The following is a 23,876-nucleotide window of genomic DNA, read 5'->3' as shown; positions in this document are numbered from 1 at the left end:
TTTCTAGATGGAGAAAGAAGCTGTAGAAAGCATAAAGATCCTTAGAAATCGATCGAAAATGTCAGATCAATAGGGAACACCACCGTAGCGAGGCGCTACAAAATAAGGAATGACTGCCAGAGGGAATTGGCGCGGTTGTGATATGATAGTAGTAGGGGAACCAGGGTAACCTCTAATGCGGCTACCCTTCTAATTCTGCCCCGTATCCCCCTCGAAGTGTAAAGGCTATTCGGGGTGCAGATTGTCATGTGACGTGTCAAGAATACGTCCCCTGATTATATACGATATCCTTGAGAGTAAATCTTAAGGGTACTCGTGCCAGAAGTTAGAATTCTGTGAAACCTTTGGTTTGATTCTCTGGGAATATCACTGTAGTCATATACATACCCTTGGGAAGCTACTAGAGGAACCTTCCATCAGGACATCATGGCTTGAGCCCAAAAAATCTCATTGACAAAGTTGAAGTTGTAAACATTGCTGAAACTCACAAGTTGTTTTATTTTTATACTTTGTTAAACAGAAATACAGCTTATTTTATAGACCAAAAACATAAATACCTTCGAAATATTTATCTGTATTTTAAAGAAACAAACAAAAACACTGCATTCTCTCTCTCTCTCTCTCTCTCTCTCTCTCTCTCTCTCTCTCTCTCTCTCTCTCTCTCTCTCTCTCTCTCTCTCTCTCTCTCTAATCATAGCTTGAAATATTTTATTTCGCTTCGGAAGCATTAATGCATTCTAAAAATTACGATGATTTAGATAGTTATTTGTGTTTTAATTTAAGAAATGTGTACTTTTGTTTTAAATTTCGGGTTTATTTTAACAATCGAATTTTTTGTGATCAGATCAGCTGATGCACATACCAATCAATCACAAAGATTATTGTTTATACTATTTCTTAACATATTCAAAACATTTACGACATATATAGTTAATATAGTATTACATAAGCACCAATGTGTTATAAGCTATCATAATTTTCATATGATACATTTATAGCTCTCATTATTGTATCTCTCTCTTCTCGTATTTCAAAGGTTAGAATTTGACCAGAATCGAGTTTAAGAAGCTTAACAGTTCAATTTAAAGAGACTGATAAAAATATCTAAGAATAAAAGACAGAGAAATACAATTGGAGCTGGAGGGTCGAGGGAAAGAACGTAAAGCATCTACGTACAGTGTACCGTGCAAGGCACATTATTAGGCATTACTCCACGAGTGAGATTAAATGCCAAAACCTAGATTTTCTGGCATAATGCAAACTCTTCGTCGAAACAGTCTGCATCCCACAGTCCCTGGTGAAACATTCTCAAGTCGACGTTTCCACATTCTCCTTCTAACTCTCCCTCTTGGCTCGCCACAGTTTTCATCGAAACTGGACGGCCACTGGAGACCCAGACATTGTTCTTGAAACCGACCCATGGATAGGGACCTGCATTTAAGAGAAAGAACTTTTGTTGATTTCTGTTACTTGTCATTATCAACAATGTATCTTCACTCAGGAGAGAATTAACATGCTTGAGATTCTTCAAGATTCATACAAAAATATTACCCCTGAAAACAGATATATTTATCTTATGTGTATATTGTTTCCCCCCCCCCCTGAGAAATAAAGAAAAGGAGCTGTGGGAGAGTGACTGCACTCTAGTTTTGGGGTGTGTGAATATGTGTGGATGTAGTACGATAAAGAGTAAAAGATGTGAAGTTGGAAGTATGTTTTGGAATAGAAGGAGGGATGTATTGGTCTTGTGTGAAATAAAGATAAAAAGGTACGGGGTAAGTGATGTTCGGTGAAGTGACAGGTAAAGCGTCGGGAATTGAAAGGGGAAGAACACGAGAGGTTGTGGCTTTATTGCTGATTGGTTGGATGGTAGGTAAAGTAGGGAAATGGAAGGAGGGGTCATCTAGGGTAACGTATGTAAAAGTTAAGTTGATAGAGAATCTTGGGCTTTTGTTAGTAAATATAGGCCAGGTTGTGAGAAAAGTGAAAAAGAGTGGAATGAATTCAGGGATGAATTAACTAGGTGTGAAGAAGTATTGGTTAAAAGGAATTATGTAGTTGTGATGGGTGACTTAAATGCCAGAGTGGGTGCTGGAGAGATAGAAAGTGTCATTGGGAAGTATGGCATACTAGGTGAAAATGAGAGTGGTGAGAGACTGATAGATATCTGTGTTGAACAAGAGCTTGTGATAAGTTGTAGTTTTTTTTTTTCCAAAAATAAAAATATAAACAATTATACATGGGTAGGAGTGGCAAATGGAAGAGTGGTAGAAAAGGTTTTAATGGATTGTGCTGATAACAAGAAGGTTGTTTGGAAGATAGAAAGATGTGCACGTGTTTAGGGGTATGGCTAATGGTATGTCTGATGATTTTTTTGGTGGAAGGAAAATTAGTTGTAGCAAAAGGGTGGGTAAATAGAGTGGTGGGGGAATGTAAAAGGGCGGTAGAGAAGGTTGAGGAGTTGAAAAAACCAAAGGTAAAAATGAATATTAAAGAAGGTTGAAAGTAGTATATGACAGGGTGAAGGTAGGAGAAATTGGTGATCTAGAGGAGAAGAGGAAGTTAGTGAAAGATTTTTGTTTTTTGTAGGGATTGCAAGTGGCGTGTGTGTGGCAAGAGGATTGTGGGAGGTAGGATGAGGAGGAATAGTGATTGGTGGAGTGAAGATGAAAGTGGAAGAGAAAAAGAGAGCATTTGAAGAATGGCTTCCAAGTAATATTGTAGAGAAGTATGAAAGGTATTGAGAGAAAAATTTGGAAGTAAAATGTAAGGTAGCTGAGGCAAAGAGGGCGGCTGACTGGAGGTGAGGTCAGCGATTTGGTTGCTGTTCATATGAAGAGAATAAGAAGTTTTGGAAAGAAATGAAGGGAGTAAGGAAGTGTGGATTGAGAACTGAAGAGATAGTGAAAGATGAAAATTGAAGGTTGTTGAAAAGAGAGGAGGCAAGGAAAAGGTGTGCTGAATTTTTTGAAAGGTTGCTGATTGTTGAGGATAATAGGAAAGCAGATATAATTCCTGTTGAAGGTGTTGAGGTGCCAGGGAACGGACATGAAAATGAGAGAGAGATTGCAAGAGAGGAAGCTAAGAGAACACTAAATGAAACAAGAGCAGGAAAAGCACCTGGTATGGATGTTGTGAGGGCTGAGATGTTAAAGAAATGGTATGTGACTGTACTTGAAAGGTTGGCGAGATTGTTTAATATATGTTTTATGTCGTCAATGGGATCAGTGGACTGGGTGTGTGCATATATTGTTCTGCTATACAAATGTAAGGGAGATGTGCATGAGTGTTGTAATTTGAGGGGTATTAGTTTGTTGAGTGTGGCTGGAAAAGTTTATGGTAGAGTGTTAAATAATATGATTAAGGATAAAACAGAGGATGCAGTCTTAGAATGCAGGGGAATTTTAAAAGAGGTAGACGATGTATGGATCAGATTTTAACTGTTAGACAGATATGCAAGAAATATTTAGCAAAAGGCAAGGAGGTGTATGTTGCATTTATGGATCTGGATAAAGCTTATGATAGTTAATAGGGAAGCAATGTGGAATATAATTATGATATATGGAATTAGTGGAAAGTTGTTGCAAGCAGAGAAGAGTTTCTACATAGGCAGAAAAGCGTATGTTAGGATAGGAAATGAAGTGAGTGAGTGGTTTCCAGTGAGAGTGGGGCTGAGAAAGGGATGTGTGATGTTGCCGTGATTGTTCAATTTATTTGTTGATGGAGTTGAGAGAGAGGTAAATGCTCGAGTGCTTTGTCGAGTATTGAAACTGATGGACGAGAGTGATCATGAGTGGGAGGTGAGTCAGTTGTTTGTGAATGTTACTGTATTGCTTGCAGACTCGGAGAAGAAGCCGAGTTGATTAGTGACAGAGTTTGGAAGGGTGTGTGAGAAAAGGAAGTTGAGAGTTAATGTAGGTAAGAGTAAGGTTATGGGATGCACAAGAAGGGAGGGTGGTGCTAGGTTGAATGTCATGTGAATGGAGAGTTACTTGAGGAAGTAGATCAGTTTAAGTACTTGGGGTTTGTTGTTGCTGAAAATGGTGGAATGGAAGCAGAAATACGTCAGAGAGTGAATGAAGTATGTAAAATGTTGGGGATAGTGAGAGGAGTGATAAAAGATAGAAGGTTAGGAATGACTGTAAAGAGAGTTCTGTATAAGAAAGTGATAGTACCAACTGTAGGTATGGATGAGTTGTGGTGAATGAAAGTGATGGAGAGACAAAAATTGAATGCCTTGGAGATGAAGTGTTTGAGGAGTATGGCTTGTGTGTCTCGATTAGATAGGGTTAGGAACGAAGTGGGGGGGGGGGGGGCGGGTGAGAACAGGTATAAGGAATTATTTAGCAGCCATAGTGGATATGAATATGTTGAGGTGGCTTGGCCATGTAGAGAGAATGGAAAATGGCTGTTTGCTGAAGGTGATGAATTCAAGAGTTGATGGGGGAAGTACAAGAGGAAGGCCAGTGTTTGGGTGGATGGATGGAGTGAAGAAAGTTCTAGGTGATATTAGGATAGATGTGAGAGGTAAAAGAAAGCGCTATAAATAGGAATAAATGGCGAGCAGTTGTGATGTAGTTCCGGTAGGCCTTGCTGCTTCCTCAGGTCTCCTTGATGACTGCTGAGGTAGCAGCAGTAGGGTATTAATCAGTATGTTAAGCTTGATTTCTGGTAAATAATGGGGAAGACTTGAGCTCTGGCTCCCTAGCACTACCACCCAAACTCAGCTGAATTCCTCGTCAGGCTGAGAGGAGCAAAGTGAAGACAATTCCCCTTTTGTTCCTTGCTTTTGATGTTCGGTACCCCCAAAAATTGGAGGAAGTGCCTTGGTAGATTGGTTTGTAATATATATATGTATATATATATATATATATATATACATATATATATATATATATATTATATATATATATATATATATATATATATATATATACTGTATATATATGTGTGTGTGTTTGTGTGCACATGTGTGTAATGTAGTGTTGTAAACAGTTAAATATACAAAACAAATGATAGCCAAAGTACTGTGTTCTGAGATATATATATATATATATATATATATATATATATATATATATATATATATATATATATATATATATATATATATATATATATATATATATATATATATATATATATATATATATACAGGGGTATATATATATATATATATATATATATATATATATATACATACATACAAATCAGGGTAGTGAAATTTGAGTGTTATAGTTTTCTATGCACCAACAAATGATTCCCTTGGAGAAAGAAATGATGAATACTTTGAAGAATTGAAGATTGGAATAGATGAGATCCCAGAAAGAGATATGAAAATTGTGATTGGTGACTCCAATGCTAAAGTTAGAGGGAATAATCGAGGTATAGAGAATGTGATGGATGTTGAGGGTTTTGGCGAAGTTGCCAATGTAAATGGAGAACGTTTTATACCTTTTTGTTCAACAAAAAATCTTGTTATTGGAGGCTTTCTTTTCCAGCACAAGTTCGTCCACAAATATACATGGACTTCCCTATGTGGCAATTACAAAAATCAAGTCGATCACATAGCCATTGATAAAGAGAGAAGGAGGACTCTGAGAAATATGAGAAGCTATAGAACTGCAAATATTGGTAGAGATCACCTGCTTCTCATTACCAACCTAAAATTTAATGTGAAAACATCCAATAGAAATGTAGATAAAATACCTAGTTGTTCCAACATGAATACTCACCGAGAACTACTTTTCTTGGAGTCACTTGGTGATCTCTCTTTCTCGACCAAGGTTTTTCGCGCCGTTACCCCCCTACTCCGTTCTCTATATAGGCCTACCCCCGCCGCCAGAGAATGCGCCCTGAGGGCAGGATTAGGGCAGGTCACTGCTTCTCTGGGTCAGTGTCCTCATTAAGTTCCTTGGTCGTGAGGTGTTCACACCTCACTCTCGTCTCTCTCGATCCTTTGTGCGCGTTTAGTGTTCCACGTGTTCCCAACGTGGGGACTTGTGTTTTTTCGCAGTGTGCTTTCCCAAGTGTTCCTGTGCGTTCACTTTTCAACCGTGTGCTTACCCGGTGTTTAATTCATTTCCTTAAGTGCTTGTGTCGTGCGTTGTGTGCGTTATGGAACAGTTTTCCTTGATTTCCTTCAAGGAATTAATAGCTGAAGGGAACAATTTTACAATAAATCATTCTTCCTCCCCTTATCCTCGGTGTTAGTCGTGTAGGGGCAGCTTATGTTCCCCTTCAACCACGTGTCAGGACTACTGGTCCTGGAACGTAGTGCAGTGAGTGCACTTCGGCACCAAGAGGAAGAATACATCCAAGAGGCTCATAGGAAGACGAGCCTCTCCTCGCCACTTAATTCCCGATGCCTCGTCGAATAAAGATTCTTATACAGCCATCTTCCCCTACCCAGAGTAGGGGACGAGGTAAGTCAGTTGCGGGGAAGTGCCCATTGCTCTTCCCCAGGAGTTTGAGTGGGTGCGGTATAGCACCAAGAAGAAGTAGGCGACGAAGGGTTCGCCTAAGAAGACTAGCGCCGGGCGTCTCGCCTGATAGAGCTTCCCTACCACCCTCTCCTACCCAGAGTAGGTGACGAGGTTGGTTTATTGTGGAGAAAATAACTCTTAAGAAGTAGTTCGAGGTAAGTACTACTTTCGAGAGTGTGTGGGGAGACCGAGTCCTGGTGCAAGCAGGCCACGTCTCCTCTGATGACCCCATGTGGGGGAAAAATGTCCCTAATTCTTCTCCAGTCTCTTAGCGTATTTTTCAGTCTCTTCTGCAGCCGAGGGCCTCGCCGAGAAGGAGCCTCCCAGGTCTGTATTGCAGCGTTCCCCGGACCGGCAACCCAGGGTTTTTTCTCACCACGAAGGTCATCCTCCAGACGCAGATATAACCCTCGCAGGGAGAAATGCGAGAAGGCCTCTTCAGGCAGGCGTAAGACCGCGAAGCTTCCGGTTCACCCCGCCAGAGGGTGTAACCGGGCTTCTTTACGGGCAGCCTGGCCGAATCAGCACAGCTGGTTCGGCCCTCGGACTTAAAAGGAACGGTTCCCTCCGTCGGGTCAGCCCACGGGGATCCGCGTCCGCGTCCCCCAGCCCGCCAGCGGGTGTAACCGGGCTTCTTTACGGGCAGCCTGGCCGAATCAGCACAGCTGGTTCGGCCCTCGGACTTACAAGGAACGGTTCCCTCCGTCGGGTCAGCCCACGGGGATCCGCGTACGCGTCCCCCGGAGAGAATACACGAACAGTAGTCCTCGACGGTACGGCGATGCCGGTTCTGACCCCCGAACCTGGTGCGGAGCTCCCCGCCGGAGAAGACCGGTACCACCGCAAGGGAGTGCCTGGTATTCCAGAACCGAAGCGCCCGGGGAGTGCCCGGTGACCCGGCTCCTCGAGATCAAGCGGTAGGAAGGACTCTACCGGTAAGCGTAAGTCCCCGAAGCCTCCGGTTAACCCCGCCCAGCGGGGGGAAACGCGCTTCTTGTCGGGCGGCCTGGCCGAACCAGCCCAGCTGGTGCGGCCTTCGGGTCAGAAGAAACGGTTCCCGCTGTCGGGTCAGCCCACGGGAACCGCATCCTCGGCACCCAGAGCCCTTGGGCCGACGAGAGTCCCCGCTGAACCAGCGTTGCCTGCGTTAACCCAGGCTCCTGGTGCGGACGTCCCCGCAGATGAAATCCAGTACCTCGGCAGGACGGCGCCCCTGGCCCCAAAGAGCTAGACGTCCAGTCGGCGTGCCCGGTAACCCAGCTTCCCGGCCCCAAGCCGAGACCTCGGCTGACGGAGAGGAGGGCTCCCTGACGGAGGACTCCGTCTATAGGAGAGTGGTTAGCCTTTTCAGAAGGCACCACAAGTACCGGAACCTGCGACTACGGATGAAGTTTCCTGGAAGTCAAGCCTTTTGAGGATCATGCAGACTCCTCCCAACCTAAGACGTCCCTAGCACTTCCTCTAACCTGAGATCTAGTCCTAGAGCAGGAGTATGTCGGCAAGGTAGTGGCCAGCAATGCCGGGGTCCCCCAACCTTTAAGGTGGGGTCAGCAGTAGACATCCTTAGTCAAGGTGTTTCAGACAGTAGAGCCTCTTCGGCCCCAGTCTGGTTCTCGCCAGCAGAAGCCTCCGTGATGGAGAAAATGTCGAGGGACTTAGTAAACGTCTCCTCTTGGCTGGACTGGTGGGCTTACACTTTGGGAGGTGTACAAGCCTCCTTTGACCCCGAGGACCCTGTCCAGCAAGGCCTACGGAGGGACCTCATTACCTCCGGGGGTAAAACCCTTAGGTTATTGACATATCAGTCTCTCGCACTAACAGCTAACTGGGTGTTCTGGAAGCGAGACACTGTTCTGGCGAAGGTGTCTTGGAAGGTACTAGACAGGGAGACGCGAGCCATTCGCAGCTTTCCCCTGTGGGGAGAGTCTCTGTTTCTTCGGAAGGAACTAGAAGCCATAATGGAGAAGGTCTTGAAAAAGAAGGAGGCTAACGTCCCCATACCTACGACTCCTAGGAGACCGCCCTATAAGAGGTCCGTCTCGGTTAGTGCCGCGACACCCCAAGCCTCTACCAGCACTACGAGGAGAGAAGCCCCCCTCTTCCTCCTGGTCCGCAACGCCTCAGCCCCCCCGCAGGGGAGCTCCAGCGCCCTCAAGCTCCTTCAGGTCGGGTTACTCCGCCTCTAGGAGAGACAGATCAGGCCGCCCCTCTAGAAGAAGATAAGAGTGGGAGGCCCCCTATCCCCGCCCAACCCTCGGGTTGGAGGATGCCTCAGACGTCATTGGCAAGCATGGAGGGCTCAAGGAGCAGAACCTTGGACTGTGTTCGTACTAAGAAGGGCTACAGACTTCCGTTCCTAACGGAACCACCCCCGCTTTTTCCGGCCAACCGGATAGAATGGCTAGATCCCAAAGACCCGTTAAAGAGGACCGCCCTTCAAGAGGAGGTGTCGTCCATACTAGAGAAGGGTACCATGGAAGAAGTTCTTCTCCCAGGGCCAGGTTTCTACAGTCACCTATTCCTGGTGGAGAAAGCGACCGGGGGGTGGAGACCGGTTATAGATCTGTCAGCTCTCAACAGGTTCGTCAAGAAGACGGACTTCAAAATGGACACTCAGAATTCAGTCCTGCTGTCCTTGAGGGAGAAAGATTATATGATGACCATCGGCCCCAAGGACGCATACTTCCAGATTTCGGTCCACACCTCGGGTCGGAAGTTCCTCCGGGTGAAATAGGGTTCCCAGATCCTGCAATTCAGGACCCTTTTCTTTGGTCTGTCAACAGCGCCCCAAGTGTTCACGAGAGTCTCCACGGCTGTCGCAGTGGGGGCTCACGAACGAGGCATCCGCCTTATCACATACCTGGACGACTGGTGGCTTCTTTCCGCCTCAATGGTCCTCTTGGAGGGACAAGGGAGAAGTCTCCTCCAGTTTTGCAAGGATCTGGGGAGCGTAATCAACCCGAAGTAGTCAAATCTATCCCCATCCACCGGAATGAACTACTTGGGAATGACATTAGACATCATTCGGGGAAAATTTTCCCTTCGGAGGATAAGTTAAGAAACCTCAGGCACATTAGTCAGCCGTTCCTGTCAGAACACCCCAGGAGGGCGAAAGACTGGCAGAGGCTGATAGGTCACCTGGTCTCATTGGAGAACCTAGTTCCCCAAGGGAGGGTAAGGCTCAGATCCATCCAATGGAATCTCAGGAACCTCTGGTGACAGACGGATTCGCAGCAGGTGCTAATCCCAGTCCTTCCAGGCACGAGACCCTCCCTAGAATGGTGGCATTGCCAGTCGAACTCACTCAAGGGGACGACCTTCGGGACCGGCCCTCCCGAGTTACTACTGTTCACAGACGCCTCCAACCAGGGATGGGGAGCCCTTCCCCTCGACGAAACGGCACGAGAGACCTGGTTGGAAGGGGAGAGGCAACTCCACACAATGTCCTGGAGTTGGAAGCAGTCCAGAAGGCGTGCCTACACTTCGCAAGTCTGCTAAAGGGGAACACCGTGGCGTGGATGTGCGACAACGCCACGGTAGTGGCATACATAAAGAAGCAGGGTACTCGTAATCGAAGGAGTTGTGCGATCTCACCATAGAGAGTCTAGATTGAGCGGAAGAAAATCAAGGGGTGATGTTAGCAAGGTTCATTCCCGGGAAGAAAAACGTTCTGGCCGACGGCCTCAGCAGAATGGGCCACATAGTAGGGACAGAATGGTCCCTTCTCCCAGGAATAGCCAAGCTCATCATTCAACGCTGGGGTTCCCCGGTGGTTGACCTCTTTGCAACAACCTCAACGCCCAACTCCCTGTCTATTGCTCCCCTGTACCAGACCCGAAAGCATCCTTAGAAGACTCTTTTCAGCACAAGTGGGACAATCTGGATGTGTACGCCTTTCCCCCTTTTCACGTTGATAAGACAAGTGCTCAGCAGAGTAAAGACGGCCCGAAACCTAAAGATGACTTTGGTAGCGACCTGGTGGCCGGAGAGAGAGAGTAGTTCGCGGATCTAAAAGACCTATCGAGTCAACCGCCGTGGCCTCTGTCCGCCAGGTCAGACCTTCTGCACCAGCCTCACTTTCTCAAGCTCCACGACAGGCTACTCTCCCTACGTCTTCACGACTGAAGACCAAGAGCGGCTCCTGAAGAAAGAAGGATATTCTCCCTCCACGGCTAAGAGAATGTCCCTATTCCTGAGAAAGTCGTCAACCGCTGTCTACCAGACAAAATGGACCTCCGTCGCGAAGTGGTGCTCTGAGAGGCACATTAGACCTCTTAAGGCCTCTGTCCCAGACATAGCAGATTTTCTGGTGTTTCTCAGGGACAAAGCAGAGATGTCAGTCCCAGCCATATAAAGGGGTTCGGGCTGCCTTAGGCCAAGTCTTCCTCATGAAGGGCATTGACCTGGGGGCCTCGAGACACATAACGATGCTTGTCAAAAGCTTCGAGCAGTCTTGCCCCCCTCAGGCGGGAAAGGTGCCCCAGTGGGACTTAGGCAAGGTCCGGAAGATGATGTGTCGTTCCCCCTTTGAACCCTGGAAGGATATCGTGGACAAGGATCTCACCCTCAAGGCCGTCTTCTTGCTGGCCTTGGCGTCCGATAAGAGAGTGGGAGAGATCCATGGTTTGTCATTCGACGTCTCTCACTCCGACCAGGTATCAAAAACCTCTTCGTTTCCACAGGTGTTAATAGGAAGCAAGTTCCCAAGAACACCATTTCCTTCTGGCTGAGACAAGTCATCGCTAGAACCTATGAAGAGGATAAAATGGCAGTGCCAGGCACTCCCCGGACCCATGACATCAGGGGTCTGAGCACCTTCTTGGCCTTTGAGAGAAACATGGCGGTGGAGCAGATCCTACAGGCAGGCACTGGGTCGCACCAGTCAACCTTTACTGCCCACTACCTCAAGGATTATTCAAGGAAATCCTTGGACGGGTTCTCCATTGGGACAGTCATGGCCGCCCTCCAGGCTGTGTAGCGGTAAGGCCAGAGGCTGTCCCCAACGATGAACACATTCTTCGCGACTACATCCGGAGGGAATCGTCAGAAGAATATTTTTAGAGGTAAATCTTAAATAATAGCGTAAGGTTGCGCAGTTACCCTCACTCCCGCACTCTGATAGGCCCCCGCATTCCATAGCCCTCTAGGCACTATGTGCCGAGTCAAGTGTCAGAATAGCACTCCCGCCTCCTAAAGTATAAGTCTCCAAGAAAAGTAGTTCTCGGTGAGTATTCGTGTTGGAACAAATCAAAAATTTTAAATAATTTTTATTTTTCCTAACATACTCACCGAGAACTACTTTTCGGGTAATGGCCCTCCCTTCCGTCCCTGAGTGCCATCCTTCCATTGCCAAGTTGGGCTAAGCGACGAACTTAATGAGGACGCTGACCCAGAGAAGCAGTGACCTGCCCTAATCCTGCCCTCAGGGCGCATTCTCTGGCGGCGGGGGTAGGCCTATATAGAGAACGGAGTAGGGGGGTAACGGCGCGAAAAACCTTGGTCGAGAAAGAGAGATCACCAAGTGACTCCAAGAAAAGTAGTTCTCGGTGAGTATGTTAGGAAAAATAAAAATTATTTAAAATTTTTGATATTTGATTCAAATAAGGTTCTAGATGAGGAGCACAGAGAAACATTTAAAATTGAACGTAGAAATCGATTTGCAGTCTTGGAGCCTTTGAGAGATGAAGAGCAGACGATTGATGAAGAATGGTGTGATATCAAGAACATGTTAGTCAGTTACTTAGTAGTGAAGCTTTGGGAAATTCAATAACAAGGAGAAAGCCTTGGATATCATATGATACGTGAGATACTATAAAGGGAGACAAAGACAGAAATTGAATGTTTAAACTTTTCGAAGAAGTAATGAAAATTAAGAGTTAGAACATGCTAAGTATTCCATTATTGACAGTGAAGTGAAAAGAAAAGCCAAGAATGACTGGAGAGATTATTTTGACAGGAAAGCAGATGAGGCTGACAATGCTATTTAATTCAGTAAGTGGCTATGGTGTAAGAATTGTTCAAAGAATTATTAACGAAATCTCTACTGGGGCAAAGTAGAAGAATCATATACCTATCAAAGAGAGGGATATATCTGTTATAACAACAAATGAACAAAGGCAACATTAGATGGAACACTAGTGATGTCAGGAATAAGAAATATAAAGTGAATAGTTTGATCGATATACCTGAAGTTGACGAAGACCTCGGTGTGCTTATAAAGGAATGTAGTGTGTTTGAAGTCGAAGCTATCATTAAAAAAAAAAACTCAGGAGATGGAAAACCCCTGGTTACGATGGAATAACTTCTAAGATGTTACTGAATAGATGAAGTTGCCCCCAGAATACTTACAAGATTATTTTGTAGAATGTGGCATGAAGAAGCAAAACCTGATGATTTGAAATTAGGGGTGTTGGTGAAAATGGCTAAAAAGGGAGACCTGATTGATTGCAATCATTAAAGAGGCATCTCAATACAGCAGTTATCATGAAAATATATAGTATGCTTATTCTAAAGAGACTAGAGAGAACGATTGATGAAAAGCTGAGATATGAAGAAGCAGGATTTATAAAAGGTAGGTATACTAACCACATTTTTATTTTGAGGCATGTATAGTAATGCGTAGAATATAGAAATCCACTTTTTATATCCTTTGTGGACTATGAAAAAGCCTTTGATAGTGTGCACAGGCTAATTTTGTGGAGATATCTGCTTTTTCATGGAGTTCCTCTTAAATGTGTAAATTTGATTAAGTATGTTCATGGGCATAGCAAGGGCAAAGTTAATGTTAGTGGAGTATCAAATGGATTTCCAGTGAACAGTGGAGAACTTCAAGGGAATGTGTTATCACCTATGGTGTATATCCTCCTCATGGATTTTGTAATGTGTAGAACAGTTGGTAATGGTGGAGAAGGATTGGACTGGATTTGAGTTAGGAAATTAGCTGATCTAGAGTATGCTGATGTGCTAGCCTTATTAGCAGACCACCACAGGATTTGCAATGCTTGCTTACCAGAATGCATGAAATATCACAGAAGGTTGGGCTGAAGATAAGTAGAAGAAAGACAGATGATGGGAACGGAATATGCAATGGAAGAGGAAATATCATTGGAAGGAGAAATGATTAATAAGATGGAATCATTTAGATTTTTAGGAACTATGATCTCTAATACAGGATCTTTAGAATCTGAGTTTCATGAAAGATTGAAGAAAAGCAAATCAACGAATGGCTAGGTTAAGTAAAATTTAGAAATCAAATCGCCTGAAATTGGGTAGAATAATTTAGATATTTAGAAACTAAGATCTCTAATACAGGGTCTTTAGAATTTGAGTTTTATGAAAGATTGAAAAAAAGCGAATCAGGCAATGGACAGGTTAAGTAAATTTTGGAAATCAAATCGCCTGAAATGACATAAAAATCATGCTATATATCAGTTTAGTAAGATCTGTGTTACTGAATGGACAGGAGTCGTGTTATGACAGTGAAACAATATACAACAGATTTTGTAGGTTTGAAAACTAAGCCATCAGAAGGATATTGGATGTTAGTGGCAGGGTGGGATTAGAAATGAAACTATAAGGGAGATTACTCTAGTGTCATATGTGGATGAGATCACGGTGAGGGGTAGATGGAGATGGTTTGGGAATGCTCTTAGCACTCCCCAAGAAAGATTAGTTCACCAAACATTTAACTGGGCTCCACAGGATGCTAGAAGAGTTGGAAGACCCAGGCCTACGTGGCTTAGGACTATGAAGCATGTAGTTGGAGATGATGAATGGAGAAGTATTTAATTAAAAATTCAAGAGAGAGACTACTGGCGAAATCTAATCGAGGCCATTCACGTCAATTGGCGTAGGAGGATATGATGATGAGATATATATATATATATATATATATATATATATATATATATATATATATATATATATATATATATATATATGTGTGTGTGTGTGTGTGTGTGTGTGTATATATATATATATATATATATATATATATATATTATATATATATATATATATATATATATATATATATATATATATATATATATATATATATATATTATATATATATATATATATATATATATATATATATATATATATCTGTGTGTGTGCGCGCGCGCGTCTCTGTGTGTGTATGTGTGTACAAACACACGCACTTACTGTCTTCTTCCATTTTTGAAGAATTACATTATATAATTACAAGCCTCCTGTTCCCATCTGATAACTTTCAACACTTACGGTCGTTCATGAGAGGTTTGAAATGTTGACTGATGGCTTTGAAATGCGAGTTCTGGATATCCTCCAACAACCTGCCTCCGGACTCCTCGCACACCCGTTTGGCCTCTTCCCATCGCAGGCGTGTAAACATGGGTGTAATGCAGCCAAGGCCTTCTACATAGAGGCTCGGTTCCAAGCACTCCCTTTCTGGAAGATATATATAATTTCAGTCATTATTTTCTATATGATTTGATAATTCAATCTACCACTGTGGTAGTGTAATGTAATATTCAAAGCTAAATTATACCTAAGATCTTTCGAAAGCTTTCTCAATGTTACATCTTGAAAGCAATATGTTTTGGATTTTTCAACACTACATCTTGAAAGGAATGTAAGTTTTGGACACTAGTGATAAAGGCCGATTTCGTTTTGATTTTATATTTAAGTCACTCTAAACATAGAACTGAACATTCCTGAAAACAATTAATGTATAATTAATGTATTTAGGAGTTTTTCTTAAGATATTTTTTTAATAGGGAAAAGCCTTGTGATGGAAGAAATGTAGGGAGAAGAAAATGCTCCAATTAAAAAGCCGTAGAAGAAACGATTGGAAAAAAAGGAGAATGCTACATGTTCAATGGCCCTATAGGGAAAGCACCCCAGTGAGGACAAGTGCAGAAGTTACGAAAGAAAACCAACCCAATCTTCCCTAAATAACGAAGAGCAGGTGTGTGTGTATATATATATATATATATATATATATATATATATATATATATATATATATATATATATATATATACATATATATATATTCCTATACACACACACACACACACACATATATATATATATATATACATACACATACATATACCAAAGGCACTTCCCCCAATTTTGGGGGGTAGCCGACAACAACAAGAAACAAAACAAAAAGGGGACCTCTACTCTCTACGTTCCTCCAGCCTAACCAGGGACTCAGCCGAGTTCAGCTGGTACTGCTAGGGTGCCACAGCCCAACCTCCCACATTTCCACCACAGATGAAGCTTCATACTGCTGAGTCCCCTACTGCTGCTACCTCCGCGGTCATCTAAGGCACCGGAGGAAGCAGCAGGGCCTACCGGAACTGCGTCACAATCGCTCGCCATTCATTCCTATTTCTAGCACGCTCTCTTGCCTCTCTCACATCTATCCTCCTATCACCCAGAGCTTTCTTCACACCATCCATCCACCCAAACCTTGGCCTTCCTCTTGTACTTCTCCCATCAACTCTTGCATTCATCACCTTCTTTAGCAGACAGCCATTTTCCATTCTCTCAACATGGCCAAACCACCTCAACACATTCATATCCACTCTAGCCGCTAACTCATTTCTTACACCCGTTCTCACCCTCACCACTTCGTTCCTAACCCTATCTACTCGAGATACACCAGCCATACTCCTCAGACACTTCATCTCAAACACATTCAATTTCTGTCTCTCCATCACTTTCATTCCCCACAACTCCGATCCATACATCACAGTTGGTACAATCACTTTCTCATATAGAACTCTCTTTACATTCATGCCCAATCCTCTATTTTTTACTACTCCCTTAACTGCCCCCAACACTTTGCAACCTTCATTCACTCTCTGACGTACATCTGCTTCCACTCCACCATTTGCTGCAACAACAGACCCCAAGTACTTAAACTGATCCACCTCCTCAAGTAACTCTCCATTCAACATGACATTCAACCTTGCACCACCTTCCCTTCTCGTACATCTCATAACCTTACTCTTACCCACATTAACTCTCAACTTCCTTCTCTCACACACCCTTCCAAATTCTGTCACTAGTCGGTCAAGCTTCTCTTCTGTGTCTGCTACCAGTACAGTATCATCCGCAAACAACAACTGATTTACCTCCCATTCATGATCATTCTCGCCTACCAGTTTTAATCCTCGTCCAAGCACTCTAGCATTCACCTCTCTCACCACTCCATCAACATACAAGTCAAACAACCACGGCGACATCACACATCCCTGTCTCAGCCCCACTCTCACCGGAAACCAATCGCTCACCTCATTTCCTATTCTAACACATGCTTTACTACCTGTGTAGAAACTTTTCACTGCTTGCAACAACCTTCCACCAACTCCATATAACCTCATCACATTCCACATTGCTTCCCTATCAACTCTATCATATGCTTTCTCCAGATCCATAAACGCAACATACACCTCCTTACCTTTTGCTAAATATTTCTCGCATATCTGCCTAACTGTAAAAATCTGATTCATATATATATATATATATATATATATATATAAATACACACACATATATATATATATGTATATATATATATATATATATATATATATATGTATATGTATAAATCTATACACACACATATATATATATATATATATATATATATATATATATATATATATATATATGTGTGTGTGTGTATGTGTGTGTGTATTTATATATATATATATACACATATATATATGTATATATATATATATATATATATATATATATATATATATATGTGTGTGTGTGTGTGTATAGGAATATATATATATATATATATATATATATATATATATGTATATATATAAACTGTATATATATATATATATATATATATATATATATATACACACACATATATGTGTGTATGTGTGTTTCCAGTCACGCTCAGCTGCATTACCAGACATTTTAACTAGTTGTTCTCTCCCGTCCCTCGGGTAGAGGGAGTAGTCATTCCCCGGTGAGAGGGGGGTAACCCGATAGGTACACTGCCGTGTTGTAATTAGGAAAGGGGGAGTGGGTGAGAAGGGTTGAATTTGTGCGTGTGCGTGCATATCTATCTAAATATTTAGCCATAATTTTTGACAGGTCGCGTTCACTAGTGAATAATAAATAGAAATAAACAGAAGTAATATACAATCACAGATAAAGCATGAATTGAGAATCATATCACCCAGCTCAAAAAAAAAAAAAAAAAAAAAAAAAAAAAAGTCTAAGATTCCTTTGTGCTTTATTTTACGTTGTGGATGTTATAGTCAGTGAATAATGAAAATAGATGGTGATCAAAATGAGCAATTTTATAAAATTTGCGCAATAAGATAATTGAAGGTCGAGGCTAAATATTGATATCCAGATCAGAGGTAAGGAATTTAAGAGACCTTGAGTTTTTGTCCATCAAAAGGAAAGTTAGCTACTGAAAACATGACAGGAGACCCATAATATATTGGGAGTGTCATCAACAGTAGATTATTATTATTATTATTATTGTTGTTGTTGTTGTTATTATTATTACATGTTTTATCCAGTGCACACGTGCATACTATTGTAGAAACTGAACTGTTCTTTTCCATATTTATGTATATGGAGCCAAAAAATTACAAAAAAAAAAATACAAAAACAGTTTTTTATTTTATTTTTTTTTTTGGCTCAATATATATAAATATGGAAAAGAACAGTTCATTTTCTACAATAGTATGCACATGTGCACTGGATAAAACGTCTTAAATCGGTCTTCCATCCATAGGAATATTTAATAATTCAATCATTGGAGGAATATCGCCATTACACTAAGAATGTTGCTAGAATGGATGAGAGAAGGTACCAGACCAAGAGGAAGGCCTAGAAAGAGATGGATGGATAACTTAATTGAAGATTTGGACATCCTGGAAATAGACCCCAATTAGTGGCAATGGATAAAGCCCCCGGAGTAAGTAAGTAAGTAAGTGCTATTATATAGGATGCTTAAGTGGATAAGCCGAATGGTATAAACATATAGGTACATAACAAGGAAAGCAGCTGTCTGGAAAAAGAAAGCAATGAATTATAACAGAGACTGAAACAAAATAAAACAAATAGACTAGGTAAGATATAAGATAAGTAACAGATAAACCATGAAACAAGACTCGTGTCAACCTGTAAGACAGTTATTTCTTTCATATCTTAAATACTGGATATGAAAATTTTCCACTAAACGGGATTTGGGACAGTTTGAACCAAGGTCTATAAACCTTCGTCTGAACATAAATGATGTCAAATCTTCACGGATTAAGTTCGTTTCAGATTCGATGATTATTATGATTTTACTGTTAGTTTTAATGCAAAATAATCGATCTGACCATGTATATCGCAGTTTTATTATCTGTAGAGTTCGACATAGGGACGTATTTATAAGCATGTTGCGAAGCTGTCATTTAGAATTCGCTTTAAAGTTTGCATTTTTGAATGAATCTTTTTAAAGAGATTACTTAAGCTTTAACAGATACATCAGAGCATAATTTTGCATGCACGCGTACTTGACTTGACAGGCATTCGGACCATATATTCATGGGTGCATTACAATCGCGTGCACTGCCCCTACAATTGCGATCTCAAACCATGACCCTTGCGCCCACCTTCCCATTACTATCGCGCTTATTCCGAAAAGAACGTCAGATCTATTATTTTCCCACAGCTCTTAACCTGAATGCCACTAAATTTCAGGGGTTATTAAAGTAGTTTAATTTTAATTAACTTTCCTTATTTCTATTGCAAGGCTTTTTCATGTCAATACATAATAATAGTTATTGGCACAAATAATTTCATGCCAGCTTCATTCTATTTAGTTTTACTTTTTTCCAATCCTTCAAGTTTTTTCTTTTCACTGCAATAAAGAATACATAATTTGATATCTGAGAAGTCGATGTTTAGGTTACGGGTAAAAAACCATTATATATAAAATATTTATTCATAATTAGAGTAAATTCCTACGGATTTCGATGGCAATAAACCAAACAGAGGAGTTACATAGTGTCCCAGATTAAATCCGTAAATAGTGTAAAATTTCCTAGAATATTTTTGACAGCACTGAAAAGACAAAGCAACGGTATTCGAATTGCATGAAAATGGTATAATTACATGTTTTTTACTATCAAGCAAACCTAGTTTATCTTTCTTATTAGTTTCCAACTCCCTGACTTGGGTAAAGTTGGAAACTTTGTACGTCTCTTCCTGTATTGTAAAACTGCCATTGTTAAATTTTTCAAATGATTTTCTTCCAGGTCTTCGTCAACGCCTTGTGATTCGCTTTAAATTATTTTCATGAGTTACGTGCTTTCCTCTTCACAGATGCTCCCATGTGAGTGTATACACGTTCCACTATGATTATAGTTGTACAGCTATCATCGATTCTTAGCCTTCCTTTATCGGGTTTCCTTGTACAGCGCTTTGAAATTTCCTATGATTTAAGATTTATGTCGATTCTGTATATTCATCGCGATTTAAGGATTCCATTCCTTTCTCAGATACTACGAATTCCATGCTGTCGATTTCAGACAAAAAGAGAGAACTTATTGAGGCTAACTTACCTTAATTCAAATGAATACATCTTATGAGCTGTAGGACGGTTTGACAAAAAATGACAATAAGAAAAAAGGTGAAGAGAGGCGCGTAACTGCAATAAATTGAAACGCGCAATCATAATACTCATGCGCGCAAATGTAATACGCCCATATTCATGCATTTCATAATCGTGAAATATTAAGTGAGTAATTTATACACCCAATGGTAATAATATTTCAGTACTGTCTTTGTTAGCTGGTGCATTATGTGTTCAGATATACAAGGTGTCTCTGCTTGTGTGGATTAAATATTTTCCACACTGTAATTTAACTCGAGGGACTTCGTTACATAGACTTTTTTTTTTTACTAAGAAGACAAACCTTTTAAATCAGTCATTTACGTTGTATTATCTTGAAAATATGAAGTGCGTTTTGCAGTGTAAGACTTGTATAATAATAATAAAAAATGTATTATGATTCTTTCGAGACGTCTCTAATTCATGACACTTCCACCAGAACTCATTGTATCCCGTTGCCACATAATGCCAAAATCCAGAAATTATTCGATAAATTTCCTGTGATAGACCCGGCTTTATTAAACATTAATAATCGGAAGACTAGTGATTTGAGAACATGGAATTTTCTAGTTTGTAAACTACTGATTTTCCCTCCTCCAGACCAAAAGTTTGATAGATAAGTAAACAAATACATTGACAGACAATCTGTTACACTTTCTTACCGCATTTCAACGGATCTCCTTTGAAAGGTGGGAGGCACTGACACTGGTAACTTCCTTCAGTGTTGACGCATGTGGCCGGAACCTGGCACTCGTTCAGGTCTCTTGTGCATTCATCAATATCTGAATTGATGGGAAGAAAGATTATGGGTGACTAATTATTAGTGTGCGTGTAAGTACACACGCACACACACACATTATATATATATATATATATATATATATATATATATATATATATATATATATATATATATATAGATAGATACATGAATTTATATGCTAAGATGTAATATATATATAAATATATATATATATATATATATATATATATATATATATTTATATATATATATATACACACACACACACACACACATATATATATATATATATATATATATATATATGTATATGTATATATATGCATATATATACGCATATATGTATGTATATACATATATACACACACACAAACACACACACACATATATATATATATATATATATATATATATATATATATATATATACACTGTATATATACATTTAGATGTATGCAAATGTGTATGTATATACATATGTAATTCTTTCAGTCAATGTCCGTTTACTTTTAAACTAAATTCTTGTTACACATTATTTTTATGGCTTTTAATCTATCTTTACAATGGCTTAACTTCATGATGAAATCATATTTCTAAAATCATTTCATTTGTAATTGTTACTCATCCCAACTTTCTGAAAAGAAAAAATTACTAGATATTTTTTAGATAATATATTTAGACTAAAGCAATGCACTTTTTCATGAAGCATTTACATGCAATTATAAAAATGCTGAAAGTAAACTTAGAAGGGCCCTTGTTATTTTTTTTTTTTTTAAGTATGAATTGACCTTAGGAAGTATGTTCAAATTCAAAGACACTCTTCCATAATCGATGCGGTCCTCAGTTGTGTATCTGTATAATTACCCCAAACGTAATGTTGTTTGTTCCAAACGTCTCTTTAAGAATTGCATTGATTCCCATAGAAGTATCGGTTATCATACTGGATGTGCACTAAATTAAAAAAAAAAAAAAAAAAAAAAAAAAAGATCATCCATTCGTGTTCATGCTTATGCATGTAAACACATATTCTACTTATCTGATTTAAGACATTATTCAGTCACCTAACATCCACTATTTACATTCCCTCGTCTGTCTTTTCATTAAACAACTATCCTCAATTCTGAATCACTCAACTAGCTCTGTTCCTTTACATACTGCTGAATAGTTCATTCTCCATATTTTTTAACTATGAACAAGCTGTCTTTGGACCGTCCTTAATTTGTAAATTTCAGTCTAATTAGTTAAGTTTACTGAGCAAGTTCCGTGCTTGTGTTGTGAAGCGTTTTTTTTTTCTGTGTTCTATGTAAACTTGTGTTTCTTTATCGTATATGTTCCCATATCAGCCTTTCTGTTGGAAAATAAACTAATAGAGCATGGTTTTAAAGTTTTTGAGAGGGTGCAAAATGAGAGATTGGAAATTGTAAGGATTGGGAAACGGCAGTGTGGATTCATGAGGGGAAAAGGGGCTGTGGATGCCATCTTTATAGTAAGGCAGCTACTGGAAAAGTGCCTTGAAGGAAATCAGCTCTTCTGTGCATTTTTAGATCTAGAGGAGTATTGTGATAGAATACCAAGAGAAGTGATGCTGTGGTGCTTAAGAAAGAGGAAAATTCCAGAAAAAATGAATAGAAAGAGATGATGTAAAAAAAAGAAAAAGACAAGAATTAAAGTAATAACAGCTGTTGGGAAAACAGAAACATTTGAAGTTAGTGTTGTATTACACCAGAGGTCAGTATTAAGCCCGTTTTTATTTGTGGGAGTCACGGATGTATTAAGTCAAGAGATCAGAAATGAAGAGTAGTGGAAGTTGCTATATGCAGATTATTTGTTGATTACCTCTGGAAATAAGGAACAATTGCAGAGATGGGTTATAGAGTGGCACGAGACTTTGGAGAGGGATGGCTTGAGAGTAAATGTGGATAAGAGCGAAGCTACGGGAAGCAGTAAGGAGGGTAGGGACAGGATAGCTATGCATGAAAGTAGAGGCTTCAGTATAAATTAGGTGAAACAATTTGGATACTTTGGATCTACTATAAGGCAAAAATGAGACTGTTAGGCTGAGGTTGAGAATAGAATAAAAGCAGCTTGGAGGGAGGTAGCGGGAATGGTATGTGATAAGAAATTGATAATGAAGCTAAAAGTCAAGATCTATAGCACTGTAATAAGATCAGTGTTAATGTAGGAATCACGAACTTCGGTAATTAAACAAAAAGAGGAAGCAAAGCTTGATAGTACAGAGATGGGAAGTGTGTTGTGGGTTATGGGAATATCACTGCTTGAAATATTTGAAAATTATTAGATAAGAAGAATGACAGGTGCAGTGAAGATTAAGAGGTCACGACTGAGATAGTGTGGTTAGGTGTTGAGAATGAATGATTATGGTAGGGAGGGAGTGAGGAAAGCTTCGGAAGAACCTGTTAAGAGGAGAAGATCGAGAGAGAGGCAGAGAATTAGATGGCGAGATAAGGTGAAGGATGATATGGAGAGAAGAGGGGGGAAATAAGATCAACTTTTTTGTCTTGGTATACTGCAAATCATATAATTTGTTGTTTTTATATCATAATTCTTGCATCGTTAGATTTCGTGTTAAATTTCCTTCGATCTGTGAATCAATTTGTATATAATCATAATCTTAGCCCTGTTGATGGGATAGATCATTTTCCAAAAAGTTGGTGATTTTTTTAATGAATATAGTTCAAAATGGTTAAGTTTCTGCTTTCACCCGCTTTACATCTAAATCTGAAGCTTTCTAGAAGCAAAAATGTCATGCTATATATATATATATATATATATATATATATATATATATATATATATATATATATTATATCTATCTATCTATCTATAGATATAGATATAGAATGTATATATATATATATATATATATATATATATATATATATATATATATATATAAATTTCATATTGACTCTTTAATCAGTGAGTATTATGAATATATTTACTAAGAGACCGAATCATACCTTGG

The 23,876-nt window shown here is 40.1% G+C and overlaps 1 protein-coding gene across 1 annotated transcript in view; it reads right to left on the bottom strand.

Annotated features, from left to right (window-relative positions):
* Positions 1-841: 841 nt before the first annotated feature.
* Positions 842-23,876, bottom strand: part of LOC137651998 (pro-epidermal growth factor-like) — a 28,662-nt gene continuing 5,627 nt past the window's right edge. Inside the window, exons 6-9 of the mRNA XM_068385206.1 lie at positions 23,872-23,876; positions 20,790-20,909; positions 14,730-14,915; positions 842-1,431 (exon numbers count right to left, since the gene is read on the bottom strand). The exon at positions 23,872-23,876 is cut by the window's right edge and continues 115 nt beyond it. Coding sequence (XP_068241307.1) covers positions 1,238-1,431; positions 14,730-14,915; positions 20,790-20,909; positions 23,872-23,876 — 505 coding nt within the window. The 3' untranslated portion in view covers positions 842-1,237. The remainder of the gene's footprint in view (positions 1,432-14,729; positions 14,916-20,789; positions 20,910-23,871) is intronic.

The sequence above is a fragment of the Palaemon carinicauda genome, chromosome 13, assembly GCF_036898095.1.
Source record: "Palaemon carinicauda isolate YSFRI2023 chromosome 13, ASM3689809v2, whole genome shotgun sequence".
Classification (NCBI taxonomy): Eukaryota; Metazoa; Arthropoda; class Malacostraca; order Decapoda; family Palaemonidae; genus Palaemon; species Palaemon carinicauda.
This window is presented reverse-complemented; position numbering and strand designations above follow the sequence as displayed.